The sequence below is a fragment of the Siniperca chuatsi genome, linkage group LG20 (genome assembly GCF_020085105.1).
Source record: "Siniperca chuatsi isolate FFG_IHB_CAS linkage group LG20, ASM2008510v1, whole genome shotgun sequence".
In the NCBI taxonomy this organism is placed as follows: domain Eukaryota; kingdom Metazoa; phylum Chordata; class Actinopteri; order Centrarchiformes; family Sinipercidae; genus Siniperca; species Siniperca chuatsi.
The window spans coordinates 15,731,563-15,754,408 of record NC_058061.1 but is presented as its reverse complement, the minus strand read 5'-3'; the positions used below and the strand labels follow the sequence as shown (position 1 = coordinate 15,754,408).

The 22,846-nt window shown below is 40.0% G+C and overlaps 2 protein-coding genes across 4 annotated transcripts in view; one reads left to right on the top strand and one right to left on the bottom strand.

Moving 5' to 3' along the window:
- Nucleotides 1-1,814, top strand: part of itga3b (integrin, alpha 3b) — a 36,205-nt gene extending 34,391 nt beyond the window's left edge. The window contains exon 25 of the mRNA XM_044179734.1: nt 274-1,814. Within this exon, the coding sequence (XP_044035669.1) occupies nt 274-441 (168 nt within the window). The 3' untranslated portion in view covers nt 442-1,814. The remainder of the gene's footprint in view (nt 1-273) is intronic.
- A 70-nt stretch (nt 1,815-1,884) lies between these two features.
- ace (angiotensin I converting enzyme (peptidyl-dipeptidase A) 1) lies at nt 1,885-22,086 on the bottom strand. Of its 3 annotated transcripts, none has more exons than XM_044179732.1 (26): nt 21,705-22,086; nt 21,374-21,630; nt 17,558-17,728; nt 17,320-17,407; nt 16,453-16,596; nt 16,092-16,283; nt 14,149-14,246; nt 13,768-13,937; nt 13,036-13,259; nt 12,727-12,871; nt 11,988-12,086; nt 11,019-11,141; nt 10,708-10,913; nt 10,146-10,282; nt 9,645-9,803; nt 8,179-8,266; nt 7,717-7,860; nt 6,549-6,740; nt 6,008-6,105; nt 5,417-5,589; nt 4,839-5,062; nt 4,591-4,735; nt 4,314-4,412; nt 3,918-4,040; nt 3,322-3,512; nt 1,885-2,427 (listed from the first exon to the last, which is right to left on the bottom strand). In XM_044179732.1, the coding sequence occupies exons 1-26, from the start codon at nt 21,727-21,729 to the stop codon at nt 2,255-2,257; spliced, it is 3,888 nt and encodes a 1,295-aa protein (XP_044035667.1). In that variant the 5' UTR covers nt 21,730-22,086; the 3' UTR covers nt 1,885-2,254. The 3 variants fall into 3 exon arrangements, with proteins under 3 accessions (XP_044035667.1, XP_044035666.1, XP_044035668.1); XM_044179731.1 differs by having other exon boundaries at nt 1,885-2,430; nt 21,705-22,085; XM_044179733.1 differs by having other exon boundaries at nt 1,885-2,430; nt 21,374-22,084.
- Nucleotides 22,087-22,846: the final 760 nt, after the last annotated feature.

The following is a 22,846-nucleotide window of genomic DNA, read 5'->3' as shown; positions in this document are numbered from 1 at the left end:
TCAGCTATTTGTATCTACCTAACATTGCTTCTACTTCCCTTTCAGGCTAATACTGTGCATTGCCCTGCTGACATTTATATCAGTTTGTTTGTCTTCACTACTTTATCCTTCTTCTCCGTCTTACTCACTGTGGGTTTATCTCTTACCTAACTTCATTTTCCTCAGCCTGTGAATCCTAAATCTTCTTCTTAATCCGCCATTAATCCCAGCTCTCCCGCTGTTTAAGTGTATCCTCTTTAATGTCACCTCTTTCTCTCTCACTTTCCCCACCAGTTTGGATTCTTCAAGCGAGCCATCTACTACCGGATAATGCCGAAGCACCAGGGGGTGAAAATTCGTAAGGCTGAGCGCTATCAGTTCAATCTGGGATTTCAGCCTGAGGAGCCACAGAAAAAGTATTGGATCACCAACTGGACAGAGATGCAGCATTACTACTACTGAGGCTACCACTCACCGGCACGCTGGTTTGACACGGGCCAAACAAAGAACAATGGGCTCAGTCGAGCCACATGAACTTTACAGCGCATGGACCAATTGTGGATTACATTTTTTTTAACTTCAGCAGATTTCAGTGCAATATACTGAACATTTTGTTTCAGAGATTGTAATTTGGTAAGTATTTTTGATGAATGCAGTGTTGTACATTGGAATCGGGGTTGCATTCAAGAGTAAATTGTAAATTTGATTACGTTGCAGGTTTTTATGTACTGAACTTGGTGTTTGCATGTTTTTTTTCATTTCATTTTTCTATTTCTGAATCCTCTGAGAAAAGTTGCTGGTCATGTTTATTTCCACCATGTCTGTTTTCCTCTCTAATCAGAGGAATGAGTCTATTGATTTTCTCTGTGATTGTGTATGTCTTTCCTGCTTTGTCCCCAGGCATCACTTTGTGGTCAGTGGTTGTAGGCTATGTAAGGGTTTTAAACCTACAGCAGTCTTTTGGAGATAATCTTCAAACTGCACTTAGAATGTTATGAGTGAACAAGCATCTTTATGTGAATGTCCATGTCAGTGCAAGCATTACCTAGACTTGCATCTCAAATACAGTTATGGTTGTGGCATGGACCTCATATGCAAAAGGTTTTCAGGCTATGTAGAAAAATGATTTCCCTGGTTTCAGGGAATAAATACACAGAGGTACAGAGATAAATTGGGACTCATTGGTGAATAATAATAATAATTTTAGAGCCCAGCTAGACATGTTTTAATTGTCCACATTAAATTCCATGGCAAGAGTCATCTAAGCACCCCTGCAACAAATTGAAAAGCAATAGTTTTTTGTGTGTATGTAGAATTAGCCAACATGTGTTGATGAGATGATGGGAGCACACGATTATTATTTATTACACTGTCTTGTGTTATTACAGTAAAGAACCTATCTGGATATCTTGACAGGGAGTCGTGACACTGGATTAAATAATACATTATGTTATATATGTCTGGAGACTAAACTCTGGCTTTACTTTGTACATAGTGACAAGTTATGTTGAACTGACTATTTGAATGCATATGTCATTGGCCATTTTTTCACGGTCCCTAAGCTTTGTGTTTTTGTACGAGACAGTAAGTTGACACTTGGATTGTTTCCAAGCCATTTTGGCCCCCATTGAGGTCAACCTGCAGCACTGAAAGTAGACTGGATAACGCTGTTGCGTTACCACTCGATCACTAGGTTGTGACTGTGGCTGCTACAGAGGCTTCATTGACTCTGTGAGTAAAGAGGGAAGGGCTGAAATCAATGCACAAACTCTGCTCTCTGTGGTGGTGTCGTTCTTTACTGTGCAGTTTCAATGTAATTAAATTGTTTTTAACAACTGTTGCAGTTTTATTGCTACCCTAATCATTCGGTTTTCCATGATGTCTTGTTTGAACACATAGGCAGAATACATATTTAATGTCTTTATTGTAGAAATGCAGAGGATCCAACAAAAAGAAACAAAATCAAATATTCAAAAATGCTTTTGCAGTTAATGACTTTACAAAGATTCATTTAAAACATTTCCTCCCTAAACATTCAAATATTGCAAATAAATTACAAAATTGTAATGAACTTTTGCATAGGCAAAAAATAATTTGACTCAAAGTGTATACAATAAATATACAAGACTAGATAAGGAGGAAGGCCAAAAAGAATAACAAATTTGATCAGATGTACTGTACTGTACACAAAAACACTGATGTTCACATTGAGGTTGGCACTGTGCTAGCTACAGTAAGTCAGGCCTTACTTTAGCCTTTTAGCCATCACTGATGTCTAGTTGTGCTTGAGCTCCATTGTGGCTTTATTTGACCTGTACTTGTAGGCCAATACGATGGTGGCCACCAAAAGGACCAGACCCACGACCAACAGGACCCACTGGCCAGCTATGGCAGCTGAGTCATCCACACTCATACCCAGGAAGTCCACTTTATTAGCTTTTATTTCACCTGCTGGACACACATAAAATACCATGTAAGCACAATGCTAGAGTGAGTGTTTTTCACTCACTCACAAACTCACTCATTCATATTTAACATATTTAACAAGCTGCAGCTTTAAAATCTAAAATTTCAAACAAATGAACAGCAGCTCAAAAAAGAAAGTGAAGCTGTAATATTTATTGCCTGCCAAAAGTAGAAAAAATACACAAGATATTACTCTTCCTACCTACAGATGGCACACAACATGCCTAAATCTCTGCGGTTATTAAATCGGCGCAAGTTGGACTGGACAGGTCTGAAAGTGTCACTATTGTAGCTTTGTAACTTGATGATTTTCAGGATATATGGGTGCTTTGTATCAATGACACTGTTGTTGTTGACACTGTACAAATAACCTCCACAAAACATCTGTCTCCAAATTTCTGTGTTGGTATTGATGCCACATAATAATAACTTACTCCCTTTTGGCACAGTGTAGTCTGAAGAAATTATACCACTTTCTTTTACCTCCTTCATATTCTTTCCACACTTAGTTATTCATTTTTGCATCTGAATTCAGCATTTTTCTCTTCACCTGCACAACGACAGCTGTGTTATCTTTTCCCACTCTCTCTTCCTAGCTCTCTCTTTCACTCTGTTGCTAAGAATCTCATCAATCTAATCTGTATACATGCTTTCAGCAGGATCTCATCAGTAAAACAAGAGGAGCAGAACATTGATTTCACTGTAAGCCGCAGCAGAAGAGAAAAACAAAATTAATGCCTCTGTGCGCCTTTTTTCTGGGAAAGCGTTCAAAACACATTTGGCTTGGAGATTGGAAAACTTACGATAGGCTTGCCTACATGCATGTGCTTTTAGTTAGTATCAAAGTATGTGGCTGCACGAATGTGTTGGACATACTTGAACTTGAAGGTTTCCAGTCGTACTCAGGCCACCCGCGAATATCATTGTTCTTGTTGTTTTCTGCCTCCAGCCATTGAATGAGAGGTTGGAAATACTGCATGAGTGGCTGGGCACTCATCTTGGGCTGGCCGGTGATCATGGCCATAGCCTCGGGCCAGGGCTTACTGAAGCCCAGCTTCATCACATCACTGCAAACATTAATACAGGTCAGAGAGAAGGGTCAGAGGAGACAAGGATCAGAAGCAAGAGTGTGTTCTAGAGAGAATTACACACATAGCATGAAGCATGTTTTCACCAGCTTCCTGCACTGACAAATACGAACATATTTCATAATCTCAGTGCCACAATCATGTCTGTTATCTATGGAACAAAATAAATACAATATACATAGTTTTTTAGTCATCAGTTTCTAGTATGAAATCCATTTTTTAATGGTGAAAAGAGCTGAGATTTGACTTAATTTCTAATTACATTGAGGTTTTTCATGTCACTAATGCACCACGGGGCATAGATGGTACATTAAGGATATTTTTTGTGGAATCCCTATTAGTGGTTGCATATCATTCTGGGTGTGTGTAGGTGTGTGTACTAACCCCAGCAGCTTCCCAGCTTCTTCAGATTTATAGATATCGCAGGTATGTAGAGGCCCATCATGCTTGGCAGCATCACACAGAGCCTTGTGGAACTGAAACTGGATGATGAAGCTAACGAAGTACCTGATTGAACATCATTAAACATGTGCTGTCATGCTTTAATGCCAGGAGAAACCAGAAAAGCACAGCAAAACACAAAACAAACTGGCGATGTCACATCAATTGCTTGAAACGGTGACGGATTTTTTTGAGCCATGTGAGTAAACGCACATTATGTTCTACAGCGTATTTATCTTGTCTAGATATAGTACATTGGAGTGTGTTGAAGCCGTTATCAGTCTATCTGTGCTCAGTTATCAGGTGCCCTGTTTGTTCTGCCAAATTATGAATATTTACCTCACGTAGGGCACGTTAGCAGGGATGTGGAACTTTGCACCTGGGTCGAAGTCATCCTCAGTACGGGTTACAGGTGAACATAGTCCCTGGTACTTCATTCTGCAATGCAATAAAGTATATTAAAGTTTTTATTGAAATAAATAATTTACAGATACACTTATTTATTACACAATAAATCTACAATTAACCGATTAACTTACATTTGTTTAATCATTCTTTTTTTTTTTTGATGATAAACAATGCACTTTGTAATTGTAAAAATGCTGGTGAGCTTTACCTGAGGTTCCACCATTCTTTATTGTACTCAGTCGGTGGGATGCGTCCGTCAAATACTTTCCATCTCCACTGATCCATCAGGTAGCCGAAAGGTAGGAAGGCGATCTTGTCAAGCGCCATGCTCATCAGGAAGTTTATATCACCCTCTAGAGGAAGGGACAGAAACACCAAAATCATGAGCTGAACGCTGTGTTAAAACATCACATGCTTTTACAGAACTATATAGTACTCATGGTCATGGCCACTCACCGTGGTTGTTCTCAACTTTGTCCAGGAGCCCGATGCTCTGCAGATGTTTGGGAGTGGACACAGACAAGGCTAGCACGTCGCCGATGGCCTCGTGGAAGCCAGGGTTGGCTCCATCACGGAAGGACACAGGCTGGTCTTTGTACTGCAGGAAGTACTGGACGTGGCCCATCTCATGGTGCACCGTGATCAGGTCATCCATAGTAACAACAGTGCACTGTTTGATCCTGGAGACACGAACAAGTACAGCAAAGAACTCATAAATATTACATCTTTCTGGCTTCCATGCACTTAATGGCTGAAAATGGAAAATCAGATATATATATATATATATATATATATATATATATATATATATATATATATATATATATATATATATATATATATATATATATACACACAGTATATCTGGGAATTTGGTTAGACAGCAGTATGCTGGTCCTCTCTATCAACAGGAGAGAACTACTCACTATCATTTTTGTTATGACATTGCCTCAGTATAACACATCTCATCTCAAATTACTAGTGTTCGCTAGCCCAGATCCTAGAACTAACTCTGGGAAGATTTTTTTTTTTACCTGAAGTCTTTTCGGTTATAGAAGTCCCATGCAGAGGCGTGGCACACCACCTGGCGTTCCTGAGACGGCTTCTCCAGCATGGATTTGTCCCAGAACTCTTTTGGCATTGGCAGCAGACCCAGTGAGGTGAAAAATTTGTCAGATTCCTGGAACATTCTGGTGGCGTTCCAGCCCTGAACAGGAAAAGAAGACCATCAGTGAAATGCAGTGGATGCATGTGTTCATATATGTAAACAGTTATGCAGGCAATGAGATATTCAGCATTTGGAAAAAGCAACAGCTACATTTAGAAAAATAGATGACTGCACAAAGTGTAAACAAATTATGGTTCTAAAAGGAAAGGAAGTAACATATTTGTTCCCCTTGAAAATATGTATAGATTATATTCATATTTACTCTTTATTTATCCTCATTTTGCTTGGACCACATCCAAGTCTAATTTCCACTGAAACAAACTGATCCTTGACCTCTAAAGCTGCATGGCGAGTGGTAGAAGAGTGCATGTGAGTGCGTGTTCTTTGGGTGTATCCTTGTGTATTCATGTGTACAGCGGTGATCATTATGCAACAGCTGGTTCATGTGTTCATTCACCTGTGCCACCATAGCTGGAGTGGCGTCAACTTGCGTGGCATGTGGGTAGGGCATGGCCAAATCCATTATGCCAGACCATGTCTGTGCCCACATGTTGCCTGAAAGGACAGAAGACAGCATTCATATATCCTATATCTAGGTCTAAAAAGTTGCAGGGGAAAGTCATCCTCTCCTTTGTGGGATTTGTGACTGTGAGTAAGTCCAGTCCCTAACCGTGTTGAACTGTCACACGCAATCTCACGCTTGACGCCTCTGAAAGTAAATAAAAATCCCACCTAAATCCAAGTGCATCTTCAGCCAACAAGAGAATATCAATGGGGTATGCTTCAACATAAAAGGAGACTTTGGGCTAGAATGTTAGAATCCTTTAAATTCCACAGAGAACTACTGACTGAAGTGTGGTTTTGGCCTGTGACCTTAGCCTCGACTCCTGAAAGCCCGGTATAATCAAAACGACATTTCTTATGGCAGTGTAAAGCCCCAAATATTGTACTAGCTTAAAAATAAAATTCAGTCCCCAAACATTCCTCTTGTTACTCACCCAACAAATGAGCAGGAATGGGTCCTTTCAGGTTGATGTACTTGGAGCCGTACTTTTTGTACAGAGCCCTGCGAACATAGGCATGCACATTCTGATAGAGTGGCTCCAGCTCCTTCCACAGAGTCTCCAGGTCCTCCTCAAAGGTAGGGGTTTCATACAGGGAGCGCCAGAAAGCCCCATTGTCAGAGTGACCTACAGACAGTACCAGGGATAAAAAATATTTGTCAGTGAGGTGTATTTTCTAAGTCTGTAATGTAGGCAATGCAGACTGAGGTTTATGCAAACATGTCTTTTGAGCAAAGCTACTTCTGAAGCAAAAATATCCTAAATGGAGAGAGTTTAACGTTAAAAGGGGAGGCCAAGAAGCTATTCTTTGTTGTATATATTTTGCCGGTGGGCAGGTAGACTAATCACCAAAACGCTGGCAAAACAAATACAGAAATGAGAAGATTACACCACTGTCATGACTGTATGGTAACAATGAAGCTACTGCAAGAAGCCACTTAGCTTAGCTTAGCACAAAGACTGGAAACAGGGGGAAACAGCTAGCCTTGCTCTGTCTAAAGGTGACTAAATCTGCCTACCAGCACAAGGGGGTTATGTGCCAGACTATTTAACAGCAGAGACTCCAGGAAGGTACTTGTAGCGACATAAGAAATTATGTTTTTAAACTTCAGTTTTTGTACCGATTAGACAAACAAGACATAACTTGCTTTAGAGGTGATGGCAGGTGAATTTTGTTACTGAACAGAGCCAGGCTTGCTGTTTCCCCCTGTCTCCAGTCTTTGTGCTAAGCTAACCAGCTGCTCACAGTAGTGTCATATTTACAGTACGAAAATGAAAGTGGTAACAATCTTCTCATCTAACCCTAGGTAAGAAAGTGAATCAGCATATTTCACAAAATGGCGACTCTGTATAGCCAAGTCAATCTAAATCAGCCACATACCATTGTTGGTAAGTGCTGATGGAATTGTGTCAAAAGCAGTTCTTTGACTCCACCAATTTAAAATGACCATTCAGATTATCTTTGACTTCAGAACAGCCCTCACTCTGAAAAATTAAATTCTCAAACTGCTCTCTCCTGCTCTCCAGGGCCCACCTTTTTTCAAGCAAAGAGAGATCAGGGAGAATCTCAAGGTGGATGTAAAATTACTCTTTAAGGTCATACCATTGAGTGTGGCAGCTTTGTTGGCCAGTTCAACATATCTCTTGTAATCCTGGCGAAGTACTTTGCCAGCAGCATCTCTCCATCCTTTCCAGGCAAACAACAATTCGTCATAATCCCTGGACTCTGCTATGATCTTCTGGAGATCTGAAACACAGCACATTCTTTTATTACACTAACTTTACCTACTGTATATTGTACAATGCAGCAGAGTATTCATGATGTCTTTTATTAGATCAAGGGCAAAGTGATCATTATTGCACCTATTACAGTTATTACATTGTTTCATAGTAGCTGAATGTAATTACATGTATCAATTAATTCATTAATTTGCCACTAATTATTGGGCAAGTATTAAGCAATTACTGCACTGTTTGCTCAAATGCCACCTTTGCTTCATTATTCATTTTATTTATATGCTTTGGAGTTAAACTCTTCATATTAGGATATATTCCATAGTCTCACCTGGATCCAGCGGATGGCATGTCCCATTATCTCTGCAGACCTCAGCCACACTGTACTTGGTCTCCATGTTGGATAGGAGAGTGTTGTACTGAAAAGGTAAAGACATCGACCAAGCATTAGATCCCACTGAAACCATCAGAAATTATCTGGTTTTGATTTTTGACAAACAAATGTGCAAGCTTTCTAACGGGTGCTCAGGTGGAGGGAAAAGGGTATGGGCATGTAAGAGAAACAAGTGACTCTAAAAAGTGAAAGTGAGAATCTCTGAACATTATGTTTGATTTACATATTGACAATTATTACAGTCACTACTTGTTTTTGAGTGCACCAGCCTGCAGTTGGTTAATACTTGCACACTACAGTTTGGAAAAAGCATAACACACAAGCAAACAAAGTCATGGTGTTGCTCCTCCCAAGTAGGAAAACAGGTTTAAAATCAAACCCAAATAATTTGTTCATCTTGTGTCTACAGTATAAAACATGTATTAAAACATGGCCTTTCCATCACATAAAGATTGGACTAACTGGGACAGAAACCGTTGGGGGGAGGGGGGAGCCTGTTTTAGGGTAAGACAGTTCACAGTTACTGTGTGTTCATGGCTGTTTAATGAATAGTGCAAAGGTTTATCAGGCTCTATGATCAATGCTTTGAAACTAAACGCATGTCAAACTGATCACCAGTGTGCTTTCAGCTGATAGAGGTGGCAGACTGAGAGCTTTGATGGAAAATGCTTCATGTTGTTAAGCTTAAAATTCTTTAGAGAAAAACCATTACAAACAGTGCAGTCTCTTCTCATGACCCCTCTAGCTTCTAAATAATTCTTATCCTATGAGTGAAGTTTTGCCTGTATACACTGCGGGCATCTAATATTATGAGTTTATCATGTAAGACATCTGGCATATGTCCAGTGTCTGTTATATTTTAATGGCAAACCACAGGAATTTCATTAGTTTGAGAGAAGCTTAATGCTCTTAACCCCTGCTGCCTATTAATGCTCTGGGACACACACAGTTCATTTTCCACTACCTGTGAGATCTACTGTAACTTTGTGTATTCTGGGTTAGCGTCACTAGTGCTTCTAGCCGCCAATTCTCTCGTTAGCTAGATATTGTTAGCTAGCTAGAGTCGACATACTGTATGTCTGTCAGCGTTAGCGAGTGCCAAAAACATATTTGCCTCGAATAAGCAATTTTACTGGTTTCCAGCAAGTTGTTGTTCTTTCCAAATACCATCCATACATAAGCTATCATTGTGGTGGTGTGCTTTCTGCTTTCTGCTCCCTGTTGCATGCATATTGACGATTGTTTGCTATAGGAAACACGTCTTGGCTTTCTGTCTATTTTTGTCTAGAAAGAACAACTGAGGCTTTCACACTATAATTTAATTCAACCAATAAAACAATTTCTGTCTCAGCAGCTCTGTCCTGAAAAAAATGTTTGTAAAACTAAAACCTTTTCTTCCACACCTCTTCAAGTTCTGCCGAGGGCAGTGCGGCCCTCTCAATGTCGCTGAGTTTTTTGATGATGCGTTTGACCGAGCCTTCCTGGAAGTCAGTGGTGTCGTACTGACGGGCCTTCTGTCCATACTTCAGGGTGTGGGCTGACATCTCCAGGTTCTTCTCAAGCTAGAGAGGAATAATGAATACTCTTTAATTTTTCTATTTTTACATTATGTGTCAGAGAAAGCAGGGTGAATGGATGGATGGAGGTTAAAAATGCACAGATAGGTACATAAGGTCGCCTAGATCGATAGAAACATGCATACATGAGTTGATTAGTGACTCACTGATTCAATCAATCATTGATTCATTGACACATTTTTGATCAAGCAAACATTTTATTGATTCCTAACTTAATGCACAAAATCAACATAAGATGCAACAGTCCTTCACATTTGATTGATGACAGATGATGCTTGAACAATGGTAAGGTGGTTTCAATGGAGTCGGTCAGTCAGAGGGTCTCACCATGGCCTTCTTATTGGCTTCGTTGATGTCGGTGTTGTACTTCCAGGAGGCCTCAGTGTAGGCGTTCCACACCCCCTCAGCTGTGCTGTTATACTCGTCCAGAAATTTCTTTGCATCAAGCTCATCTGTATTCTTGTCTGGGTAAACAAGGGGAAGGAGAAGTCAGCTGAAATGCAGGAATGTAATAAAAATCCATGTAATTAGGTCTGAAAAATACTCTGAGCAAAACTACGATGTACCACAGGCTTTTAATTTTTTTAGGAGTTTGCTTCAAATGGAAAAGAAAACTGTATTTTTCTGTTTGTGTGCATGCAGAGAAAATCTTGGAACAGACTGCAAGACATTTAACAAGGCAAAAGAAACATGTGTGCACCACGTAATCCTTCCTGCCACCATTTCTTTGTTACATCTTAGAGAAAGAAACTACAATTTGTAGCCCATCCACTTTCTTAAATGCTGATTTATTCAGAATGCAGCTATACCTTTTATATTGTATTTTTTACTTCCAGATAATGTTCATGTATTTCATCTGTTTACCATTCATTTTACAGTCCTCTCTTACCAATATCCTCAGGGTAGCCCTCAGGGATTGGTGGGACCCAGCTGAAGTCAGGCCATCCCAAGGTCTCATTTACATTTTGCTTTTCCAGCCACTTAATAATGGGGTCAAAGTATTTAATCAGTGAGTTGGCATCCAACTTGTTGGTGCCTATAGCCTCTTGAAGCACATCAGGCCAAGGTTTGGAAGAGCCAGCCTGAAGAATTTTCCTGGAGAAGGTAGAATGAAATTGTATTAAACCTTTTCACTGCTTCCATAACACATTATTCATGCTCTGTGTAATGAACAATGGAGGCCCCAATCAGATTACATACTTTAAAATGGCCCCTGCTTCTTTGGAGCGGTAGATGTCACATGTGTGCAAGGGACCCTCGTGCTTGGCTGCCTCGCACAGTTTATCATGAAGCTGGAACTGCAGGATGAAGCTGACAAAATACCTGCAGGGGACAGAATTGCTTTGTCATCTCTTCAGTGCTACAAAAACATTTCATTAAAAGTAAAAAAGACAGAAATCAAAATGAGATGTGGGGTAAGAAATCTATAAGTTACACAAAAACAACTGATTACCAAAAAGTAGAGAATATACAACCCATTTAAACAAATTTTATCTACTTAGTTGTAGTAACCTTTAAAGACTATTTAAAAAATAATAATTCTTTCCTACTACTACAAAAATAAAAATGACCCCTAACTTTAGATGATAAGAATGGTGTAAGTGTGTGTTTCAGCAAACACTACATAAAGTGTATTTGTCTGTTTAAGTAAGTGTGTGTATAACTAACTGTCACTTTCCACATTGTTAAAGAAACCAGCTGGGGTCAGAGGCTTTTCTTATAGGGCCTCCTGCCTCTGCAACAAGCTTCCTGCTATTGTAGCATTATTGTATTTTTTAAAACCACACTCAAGTGCCAGTAATTCAATCCAGATTACAGCACAGAATACCAGAATTCCCAGCTCACAAGCCATTCTTGCATGTTCATTCACTTTACCTTATTCACATATTAACCCGGTGCCCTCATATGTATGTGCAGGCACGTACACATACACACACACACACACACTCATTATGATTGTGCACTAAAAAAGGCACTGGCCCCATTTTATAGAATTTTAAAAATCTTTAAAGCTGTTTGTGACAAGTCTGTGTGAGTAAAGCTTTAATCAGACAGCTAGAAAAATACTAAAAAAACATGTCATGAAAATATCAGTAGCCCAAGCTGATTGTCTTTATCTCCTCTATGTGTAAACTATTACATTGTAGTGGGACTAGAACAGGATGCTACCTGATGTATGGTGTGTTTCCAGGGATGTGGTATTTTGCCCCAGGATCAAAGTGCTCCTCTGTACGCCTGGTGGGTGGGCAGATGCCTTGATACTTTGTCCTTTAAAATGAAATACGAGATAGATTTAGAACACACTTGCATGGGTTACATAACTAAGACATAAGTTCTGGAAAGTTATTCAGCCAACTGTATAATGATTGGTTTGTTTTCTTATTTGTTAAGTTTTATGCATCCATTAAGTGTCAGCTGGGCATGTGTGCTCTTTTTCCAACACACCTCACGTCTCTCTCACATACACACACACACACACACACACACACACACACACACACACCCACACACACATTTAAGTGTGAATGCTAGCCAGTACAACCACAGTCTCTTCATAGTGTAAAACAGCTAGCCTGGCTCTGTCCAATGGTCCAAACTTTCTGATCTCCACTGGTTGTCTTGCAACCTCACAGTGACGACAAGACTCTGGGAAGTTTGTACAGATTAAACAAGCAAGATACAACGTGTTAATTATTGAGCTTTAGAGGTGCTGGTAGGTGGATTTTGTTACCTTCGGACAGAACCTGGCTAGCTGTTTCCCCCTGTTTCCAGTCTTTGGGCTACATTAGGCTAACCAGCTACTAGCAGTAGTTTCATATTTACTGTACAGACATGAGAGTGGTATTGATCTTCTCATCTAACTCTTATATATCTTCTAAGTATATAAAGTATGTGCATAAAAGCCTACCTGAGGTACCACCAGTCAGAGTTGTACCGCTCTGGAGGAGTGTGTCCACTGAACACACCCCATCTCCACTGGTCGATGAGGTAGCCAAAGGGAAGGAAGGCTATCTTCTCCAGAGCCATCTTCAACAGGTAGTTTGTATCAGTTTCTGGAAAAACACAATGCAATATTTAATTTTTGAAACATTTGATGATGAATAAGATATTTAAGAATTCACCTAATTGCCTAATGTTAGCAATTCATCCACATCTGTTTTATGGGAGGGTATTTTAGTGGCTTGGATTTAATTTATTTTTATCTTATTCTCTTTACCAATGTCAGAGGTCACATTTTCCAGCAGATTAATGGTTTTTAGATGTTTGGGTGTGGAAACGGAGAGAGACAAAACATCGCCAATAGCCTCATGAAAACCGGGGTTGGCTCCGCGACGGTAGCCCACAGGCTGGTCCTTGTACTGCAGGTAATACTGGACATGCCCCATCTCATGGTGTACAGTAAAGAGCTGCTCCATCGTTACTGTGGTGCACTGCTTGATCCTAAAGAGGATGAAACATCAATATAATTGATCATTTGTATTATCATGTTTATCAATTCCTTAAGTATTGACAGTGCAGTCCATAAGTATTAGGACTGTTTTGTGTTAAATCTGTACACCAACACATTTTAAACTAACTATGACATTAAAGTTCTGACTTTCAGATTTAATTTAAGGGTGTTTACATCCACATTCAATAAACTTTTTTAAACCCCCACAAGAAGAAAAAAAAGGGCTGAGTCCTACAATGTTTATGCTATGGATGTGAAGATCTACAAACACCCTTAAAGCTGAAAGTTAGCACTTCATTGTGTCTGTTGAAATCCAGTGTGCTGGATCAGAGTCAAAACAATATGACCATACATACAGTACTGTCCATCAACTTCTCTGTTAAGTGTACAATAATCACAACATATCTTATATCTGTTTTAGCTTGTAAGTTAGCAATTAATTAAGTGTAACTATAACTCACTAAATAGCTCACTTGTAACTCAATTAATTAATTTTACCTGAAGTCTTTGCGGTTGTAAAAGTCCCAGGCAGACGCATGGCACACCACCTCTCGACCCTCAGGCTTCACCAGCATGGATCCACTCCAGAACTCCTGAGGCATCTCCTCTAAACCCAGGGACGTGAAGAACTCCTCGGCCACACGAAACATGTGTGTGGCATTATAGCCCTGTGAAGAGGAAACGATCAATCAAGTCACTTCAGCTCAGTGCTATGTGACAAAACTATAATCACCTAAAAACAGAGTTGGATTTATGAGATTTCTGATTTGTGGTGGCATTTTTCTGCTGGTGAGGTCACTGTCTGCAAGACCTACAGAATTATAATTTTTTCCCCCTGCAATCCATCCCAGTGGCACAAAATCTTCCCCTCATACATACTTGTTTGCCCATTTCATCAGTCACATCCATGTTGGGTTTGTCAGGAAATGGGATCATCATACCATAAATATTGTTCCATGTCTGGGCCCACATATTTCCTGAGGGTGAGGAAGAAAACACACTTAAGCAACAGTTCTAAATTGTTATGGTATACTCCACTCAGAGGCACTGTAGGAAATGCCTCATTCACAGTATGAGATAAGCACACAAATGTACTTTACATGGTGTGTCTGCATCTTAATACTCTGAGTTTGTATGGTCTCTGGCATGTGTGATTACATCTTTGATGATTTTCTGAGCTTTTATTAAATTGTGTGTATGTTAGGGACTGTACAAAATTATTGGACCCTGATGTCAAGTTTAATATATTAGTGGAACAATATTTTTACAGAGCCCAAATCACACATTACAAGTGGAATTAGCAATTGGCAAAATTATAGTAAACATAACAAATGGTGCATCTCGCTTCCCAAGCATTTCAGCTGCTCTCTATTTTTGAACCAAGAGGTATGTAGCACTGAAACTGAATAAGCGAATGGGGCACAGGTCGCTTCATTCATTAGTAGAACAGTTTGAGTTGTGCCTAACCTTCATTACAATCATGGATGGGTTCCGATAGCCTGTTCTGTTGCAGAGCCAGTTCCAAGTTAGTAAAATGCCTGATATTGTTAAGCTGTTAGTTTAGGGCTAATGAATCCCTAAACTATTCTTTCACTACAAGCATCTGGAAAGAAGAATGAACTGGTGATGTATACAAACACGTGCTCAGCAACACAGTTATTAGAGAATGCAAGATTGACTGAACATGGCGGACAGCCTTAAATTGAATGTTACATTATATACAAAATAATACATTTCACGAAATGCATTTGTGACAAAGGGAACGACGACAAGTGCCTTGCTTAAAAATGTTAAAGTAAGAACCTGTGGCATTTTTGAGAACTTGAGAAGGACAAGTGCTCCACCTTAGCCTATTGCTGGAGTTACACCATATTCTGCGACCTGTAGCAGTACAACAACTTTCACGTAATATTAAGTGCATTGTGCATGCAAAAAAATCAGCGATTTATTTAAGTGATATTATTTAAGTGATATTTAATTTATGATAAAATAGAATTATTATTTCCACAGTGTTGTTTCTACTTCGAAGGCTTTTGTAGCTGTAGCTTTTGTAGTTTTCCCTCACAGCAAAAGGAATATTTTGTCAGGACACAGTTTATGAATGTCAAAGAGAAGGGACAAAATATGTGGCGAAAGCCCTACACCCTTTCAGCACAGTAGAGTCTCCAAGGTTACTGAGTGAAATAAAAACAGTATTTTTTTTTTAACTAAGAGATGTCTTCATTCCCCACCAAACAAACTACCTAAAAAGATTGGATACAAGATTCAAAGGGATTCAGATTCAATAAGCAAATTTGGAACTTGATTCAGATTCAATAAAATGCTATAAAACCCCATCCCTAATTATATCATAGGTTAATTTTATATGATGCATTTAAATTAACCATAGTTCTGTTGCAGGTAATGATGGAGAACAAAGAGAGATAATGTTCAATCCCCATTAAATATAAAGATCCACATTTAGTGTTTCTTAAAACTGACATATTGGTCCTCCAGCTACTAGAAAATAAAGCCCTGATAAAGAATCATGATTGTTGTCCCCTGCATATGGCAAAATGCATTCATGGTGCATACACAAAGCCTGTTTTTCATGTAATTATTATGATGTAACTATTCAACTTTCAGTAGACTTTCAGTTTTTTGCCATTCCAAAAGCCCTGACTACCCTTTAGCAAACACAAAAAATTCATAACCCCTCCTCCTTTTCTGACCTCACCTGCCCCCTAATAATTTTCGGACAGTCCCTTACGTCTTGCAGTACACATTCATTGCTTTTGTCAGCAGATAGTGTATGTTAGCAACATAAAAATGTTCTGTTGTACCTAGCAGGTGGGCAGGGATGGGTCCTTTAAGGTTAATGTATTTGGGACCATACTGGTTGTAGAGCTGGCGGCGCACAAAGGCATGCAGGTTCTGGTAGAGGGGTTCAATGGTCCTGTAGAGTTTCTCTATATCCTGCTCAAAGGTCTCAGATTCATACTCAGAGCGCCAGTCAGCTCCAGTGTCCGCAAATCCTAAACAAGACATGTTAATTAAATGTTAATGTTCTTTCTTGGTCTTTCTATTCCTCTATCAGTCATTTCTACTCCTTTACTCTCCTTCCTCTTTCGTTAAATTAATCACTTATTTGTAGCATTATGAACATTGTGCTCTCCATGTCAAAGGTCAAGGGGAAGTTCTTACCATCGGCTTGAGAGGCATTGTTGCTGAGCTCCACAAACCTGGGGTAGTACCGCTTGAGAGGTACGCCTGATGCATTGTGCCAGGCCTCCCAGACGTACAGCAGCCTTTTGTAGCTCCTGGAGTTGGCCATGATATCTGTAAGATCTGCAAAATGAAAAAAATCCAACACACCCTCAGTCATAAAGAAAAGGATATAAATATAAAGTGAAGCAGGCCCCATCTGGTAAACAAAACAAAAAATATAACTCAAAAGCAAAAGCTGTAAGTTTTTCCTAAAACAATAAAGATGTATTGGCGTTTAGATGACATCATGCTCATGCATCATGCCAGAAAAAGGAAATGAAGGTGAAGGAAAGGAGAAAGTTGAAGTCCACAGAACATGGTTGAAATGGTGGGAAAGTTGACAGTGTGTTTGTTATTATAATGACACCATGTAGTTTGTGAAGGGATGTACTACATACTTTGAATTTGCTCTCTTTGTCGTACTGTGTGTCTTGGCAAGCATTTCTCACAATTACTTCTGTCAGTTGTTGCTGACAAAACACAGAGCCAGTGTTCACAATACATGACGGCGGTGTTAAAAGCTACCGACATGCTGTTTGTTTAAGCTATTTAGCTTTAACATCATGGGCACATCATGACACTTCATTTGGAGACCTCTCTTAAGTACTTTGCCCATCCTGTTACTGTTCCAAGAGCAGATAAGATCTTAAGCACTTCTAACTGTTTTTTCCCTCTAGACTTTCCCCTCCACATTGTTGTTTCATATTTCTCAACATTGCTCCATTCCTGTTTCTTTCAAATAACTCCAAAACATCTGTATCATATACTTCATGCATTTTGAGCCTTCATTCTATATTTACTCACCAGGTTCCAGGCTCCAGCTTATGTTTGGCTGTGGATGCACCTTGGTTGTTGAATAAATATTGTCCATGGTGCTAAGAATTGTGTTGTACTGGAGACAAGAAAAAAAGAGATTTGAAGTCAGTCAGTCTTTGATGTTCAAAGGAGGCCAGCACTGATACAGTGACAAAAACATGATTACTCATCAAAACAAGGACTCACAGCAAATTTCCCAATTAGAAAATATGAAACAGAAACAAACCTCCTCTCTTTCTTTCTGGGGCAGGTTGGCAGCTCCCAGTATCATGATCTTTTTCATGAGTTTCTTGTCTTTGGGGTCAAGGAGAGAGTTGAGAATAGCAAGAGAGAAGACCTGCTTGGCCTTTGACCCCCATGCTGCAGAGAAGGCCTGCTCTTCAAGGGATGCATTTACCTAAAGACAAGAGGAGGAGGAAGTGAATGATAGCAATATATTGAATCCCTTCATTTCTGCAGTTACTCAGAAACAACAATCTAAACATTTAAAGCCTGCAAAGAGGGGGTAATGGATATGTAGCATCATCAGTCATTTGGCTTCTTTATGTCCTAAAGTGTGTTTTTATGACCAAGCAAAGTCCACAGTGAAGAGACCAAAAATGTTATTTTCCCTGTGTAGCCAGTTATTTATATTATATTCATGTGTGTATCAGGAGTAGATGGTGGGCAGCATTGAGAGTACTGGGACATGGTGGACACCTTTGTTGAGTGGTGTGGGAAGAACCACCTACAGCTCAGTGTGGCCAAGATGAAGGAGGAACTGATGGTGGACATGAAGAGAACTAAGATACTGATACAGGGGCAGGCTTGATTATTTGCAGGGCCTAATGGACGAAACAGGAAAACTGAGTTGAATCTACTTTTTGAGGAAGCTCAATATATATTAGTTTGTCATTACACATACCATCTTTTTCAAGGCAGTGTTTTGGCACAGTGCCATCAGAGCATAAAGCAAAAAGACCCCATAAGCTCTGTCTTGGGGTCCAACCTGACTGACTTTTCCAGCCAGACATTTCCTGGTACTAGAGGCCACATTTTCATATCAGTATCAGATTTCTGCCTCTCTTCAAGTTGAACATTTACATTAGGATAACTGTTGTAACACACTACCTCATATTATATAATGGAATCTTTGCGTATAATATATTTCAGAGACTAAATGTATTTATCTTGTTCATAATGTGCGTGTTTTAAACAGATTTTTTGTATGAATAGCAGTGTATATTATGGTTTTCCTATTAATTTTCTTTTTAGTTGGCAATGTCGGTCTGTTCGTCAGTCCACCACTTTGGTCCATACTGAAACATACTGACAACTATCTGATGGATTAGCATGACATTCATGGTGCTCAGAGGATGAATCCTACTGACTTGTCCTCTAGCGCCCCCAATACTTTGGTTTACCTATTTAATAGTTTAGTTTTCTTAATAATGACCAATATGGCCTCATAGAGCCATTAACATGGCTGTACGCTCTTGTTATTCAACTCCTATACCTACAACATGTCTTCATCTGTGACTTGATATGTTGCTCGACAGCTGTACCAACACATCTTCTCTCTAGGAGCAATAAAGTGCTCTCTGTCTGTCGCGAGGAAGGACAGAACAGCAAAATAACCCTAGCTCAAGGATATATGTGCTCATATATGGCCTCAATGAATCTCAGGAGCTTTTCTTTATGACACTCTGGAAGGTCATGGATGTACTGTAGGCGTTCTCAGTATATAATGACAGTGCCAGAAGAATGGATAGAGTCAAGGCTGCTGTGGAACATTCCATGAATAAGTGTTTCACATTGATTTTCTTCTATACAAAATGATGAACTACTGCTGTATTGTTGCAGCACTATGTGCCCCATATAATGCCCCTTTGACATTGTATTTGCCTGAGAAAATATGGTGTCTTATTGTGTTGCAAGCCTATACTTTGTGCCATGTGACAGTAAAGAAATGCAAACCATACTGTAAATTGAGCTAGCTTAGTCACACTTGGGAAAATAGAAAATATCTGCACACACACACACTAATGTTGACGTAACCACAGAGCAATGAGTTATTCCTCACAGCTCACTAGTTGCTCAACACACATCCTGATAAAACAGACAGAACAGTAGCTTCATTCTGGTAATTTTCTCATTTTAACCTTTCTTATCTGTCTTTCTCCCAGCCATTACTAAAATAACAGGCTGCAGGAGGGAAAACCGGTGACGGTGAGTTGAAGTATTAACTCTGACCTTTGTGCTCTTCCTCTCAATCTCTGTCTTTTTCTCAATAATTTTTTCCAGCGTGCCTAAATCCATCCATCCGCCCAGAGAGTCACATTCTCAACTAAAGATTCTTTCTGTTATACAAGCTGCAATCAGTGTTGTAATTTGTAAAGAGGCAAAGCGTCACAGTAACTTTTCCATTAACAAATCTTCATACTCATTTATCCTTTGAACACATAATGTGCTCTGTATGTGTACATAACTGGTCTTGAATCTAATGCTACTGTAAGAGTTTCTTTCCAAGATGAGATACCACATTCTCTTTGATTGTAAGTTTTTAAAAAGGGAAATACATTAAAGTTTGTATTTAGGTAAAGAATATAAAATAAGTATTTGAAGATAGTACAATTTTAAGAAAAAAAAATCTGCTTGGGTGACAAAATGTTTCCAAAATGGATTTATAGTATTTCAAAATGAAACCATCACAGTGTAGGTAATTCTCTAACAGTGTGCAGTGAGATGAATGACTGAGCCTCAGGTCTGATTGTGACAGCGGCTAGCATTTCATTCTGGGGTTCAAAGGACATCAGTCATTGATATCCACTCTCATCGCTTTTTATTCAGCATGATTAGAAGCTTGTGAACTGATCCTCATTCTCTTTGATACTCTACACGTCTAAGCCTCATTTGCACCGAGACCAAATCACCCTCACCTCTGAAGCTGCATGGGCTGAGGAGGAAGTGTGTGTGTGTGTGTGTGAAAAATCCTGTTCATATAAGGCAACTACAAGTCTGCTCATCTTTCTCCTTACATCCCAGACACATTCTGGAGAGCAGAACACATTATACACCCTGACCCTGTTGACACCGCTGTGGTGGGGGCCACATCAGCACTTGTTCAATGTGTGAGCAGACCAGTGTTCAAAGCCAGGATAGTGTACGGAAATCCTGTTGTGACAGCTGTCCAAGCACTCTCAGAAAAAACCCAGAGACTTTTCCCTGAGTGTGTCCGTTTGCTTTTATGAGTTTGTTTATGACTGTAAGACTGAGTAAGACTGTATTGTTCACCCTCCTCCATGAATATGAGCGTGTTGACTCTTATGCCCAAAGGCAAGTCAACACTCTTTCACACCGCTACAGTTTCATTGGCTCCTGCAACTTTCCACCTGGTTGTACTTTTCTCCTGCTTTATTGCCGGTATCCTGTCTCCCTTGTCTTCAGTGTTTATGCAAATGTTTCTCAGGCATATGGTGAGATGAAACTATAAAACCAATGTAATCTGTTATTAATGTAATGTCTCATAGCTTGCCTCTAAAAAGCCCCATTTTGAAATTCCTGCAAAGGTGAGGCATTTTATCGGCTGTAGATATTGTCACATAGGACTATAAAGACTATTAGTGTGTGTAAAACTGCATCCTGTAACGGGTGCGTCCATCTGGAGAAACTGTATTATGCAGAAAATATCATAAAACAGACAGTTAAACAAATAAATAGCCAACATAATAGCACACAAGACCCCCTAGAAATTCATTCAAAACTTGAAGACGTTCGCACCGCAGGCATTCAGATCTGTTTTATATTGCCAGTAACACACAAGCTGAGTTGGCTGCGTTGGGAGGAAACTGAGCCTGTAATTCTGGAGAGAGATGAATAGGGGTGATCTCCAAGTCAAACAGGGCTCAGCTCCACAGAAACCCTTGACCATGAATGCATTTGTGGTGACGAGGTGCCAGTACTGGCAAAAACTGATCTAAACGGGCCAATTTCATACCAGCATGAGATAAAGGTTCAGATAGCATGTCACCCTCTGAGCTCAAGACTCCAGGAGTTGTCCTACCTGAAGCGCGGAGTTGTGGTCCGTTATGTTGGTATTGTAGTTCCAGCTGGCAGAGATGCTGAAGAAGAACACCTCCTCAGCAGTTCTGTTGTAGTCAGAGAGGAATCTTAATGCATCAGTCATGTTGTTTGCATATTCCCCTGGCTGCCAGCTTTCTGACAGAGCCTCAGAGAGTCCCAAGACTGGCAGCAGCAGCAGCACTGTCCACAGAAACCTGTCCACACCACTGCCCATGGCTAGCCTCCACCAAGGAAAGACTAGAAGAGAAAGACTGTAAAGTGAAAGAGTTGGAATCTAAAAATACACTTGTTCCAATGAAGTGAGAGTGCACCTTTCCCCTGGAGCTGTTGTCTCATCCACTCCTTCACTGCGTCCTTCTTAGCCTTCCAGCCTGGCTGCTGGTGAAACGCACAAAAGCCAAAGCGAGCTCCTTTTTAAGTGCCAGTTTAACCCAGCCCACACTTCTCTGCAGCCTTCCCTCTTACCACTTTACAGCACTGGACATATCCCCCCCCCCCTCGTTCCCTTTCTTACTACTATCTTTTCTCCCTCCCTTCTTTTACCGTTTACCAGCCTGCTAGGACTCGGATGGCTGGCAGTATCTTTGATCACATCCAAGTTTCTATAACTGTAGGAGATGAGAGATAAGATATGACAGTGCAGTGTGCCTGCCTGCCTGCCTGCCTGCCTGCCTGCCTGCCTGCCAGTAGAGTGACGGATCCTCAATAACCAGCACTGGAGTGTCTGGGAGGGACTCCACATACTTTGCTCTCAGTTCCCTCCTTCAGCTTAGTGACAACAGAGGGAGGGGGAGTTATAAAGACAGGGGAAATGAAAGAGAGAGGGGATAGGGGAATGAAACGGGAGGGGGGTGACGAAGGAGATGAAGGCTGAGGGTTGAAAAGGCTGTAAGAGATTAGCAGAAAAAGTGAGAGGTACAAAACGGTGAAAGGGGCTCACCTTGAATTGTGTCTTTTATAAAGTGAGTTTTGTACATCACAGCTTTCTCTCTCTCTCTCATATCAAGGAAAGAAAATGTTTCAATCAAATTATTACAAATGGAAAAACTGTGTGTTTTTAACTGATTCCCACACAAAATTTACAAAGTACCCCATTAGCGATCAAAAGTCTGCAAGAACCCCCCAAAATGTATTTTCTTGACAGGTCTTTTTTATGATCAAGGAGGTTCACAGCTGTCAAGCAGTGGAGGGATTTTCAAGCTGTTGCCATTCTTGGCAGCTTTATAGTAAAAATCCAAAGTGTATAGTCCCACTGTACTGTAGCTTGTAATAAGCCCTTTTTCCATTGACTGTTAACGCAGCTTATATCTTATATCAGTCACTGTCTGTGTGTATTGCACATGCAGATTAGCGCTAGAATATTCATTAAAGGGGAAAAATATTCCACTGAGCTGTTTATTTCCTTCACTTGAGGGAATAAGAAACCCGTGTGCAGTTTCTTGCCATAATTACT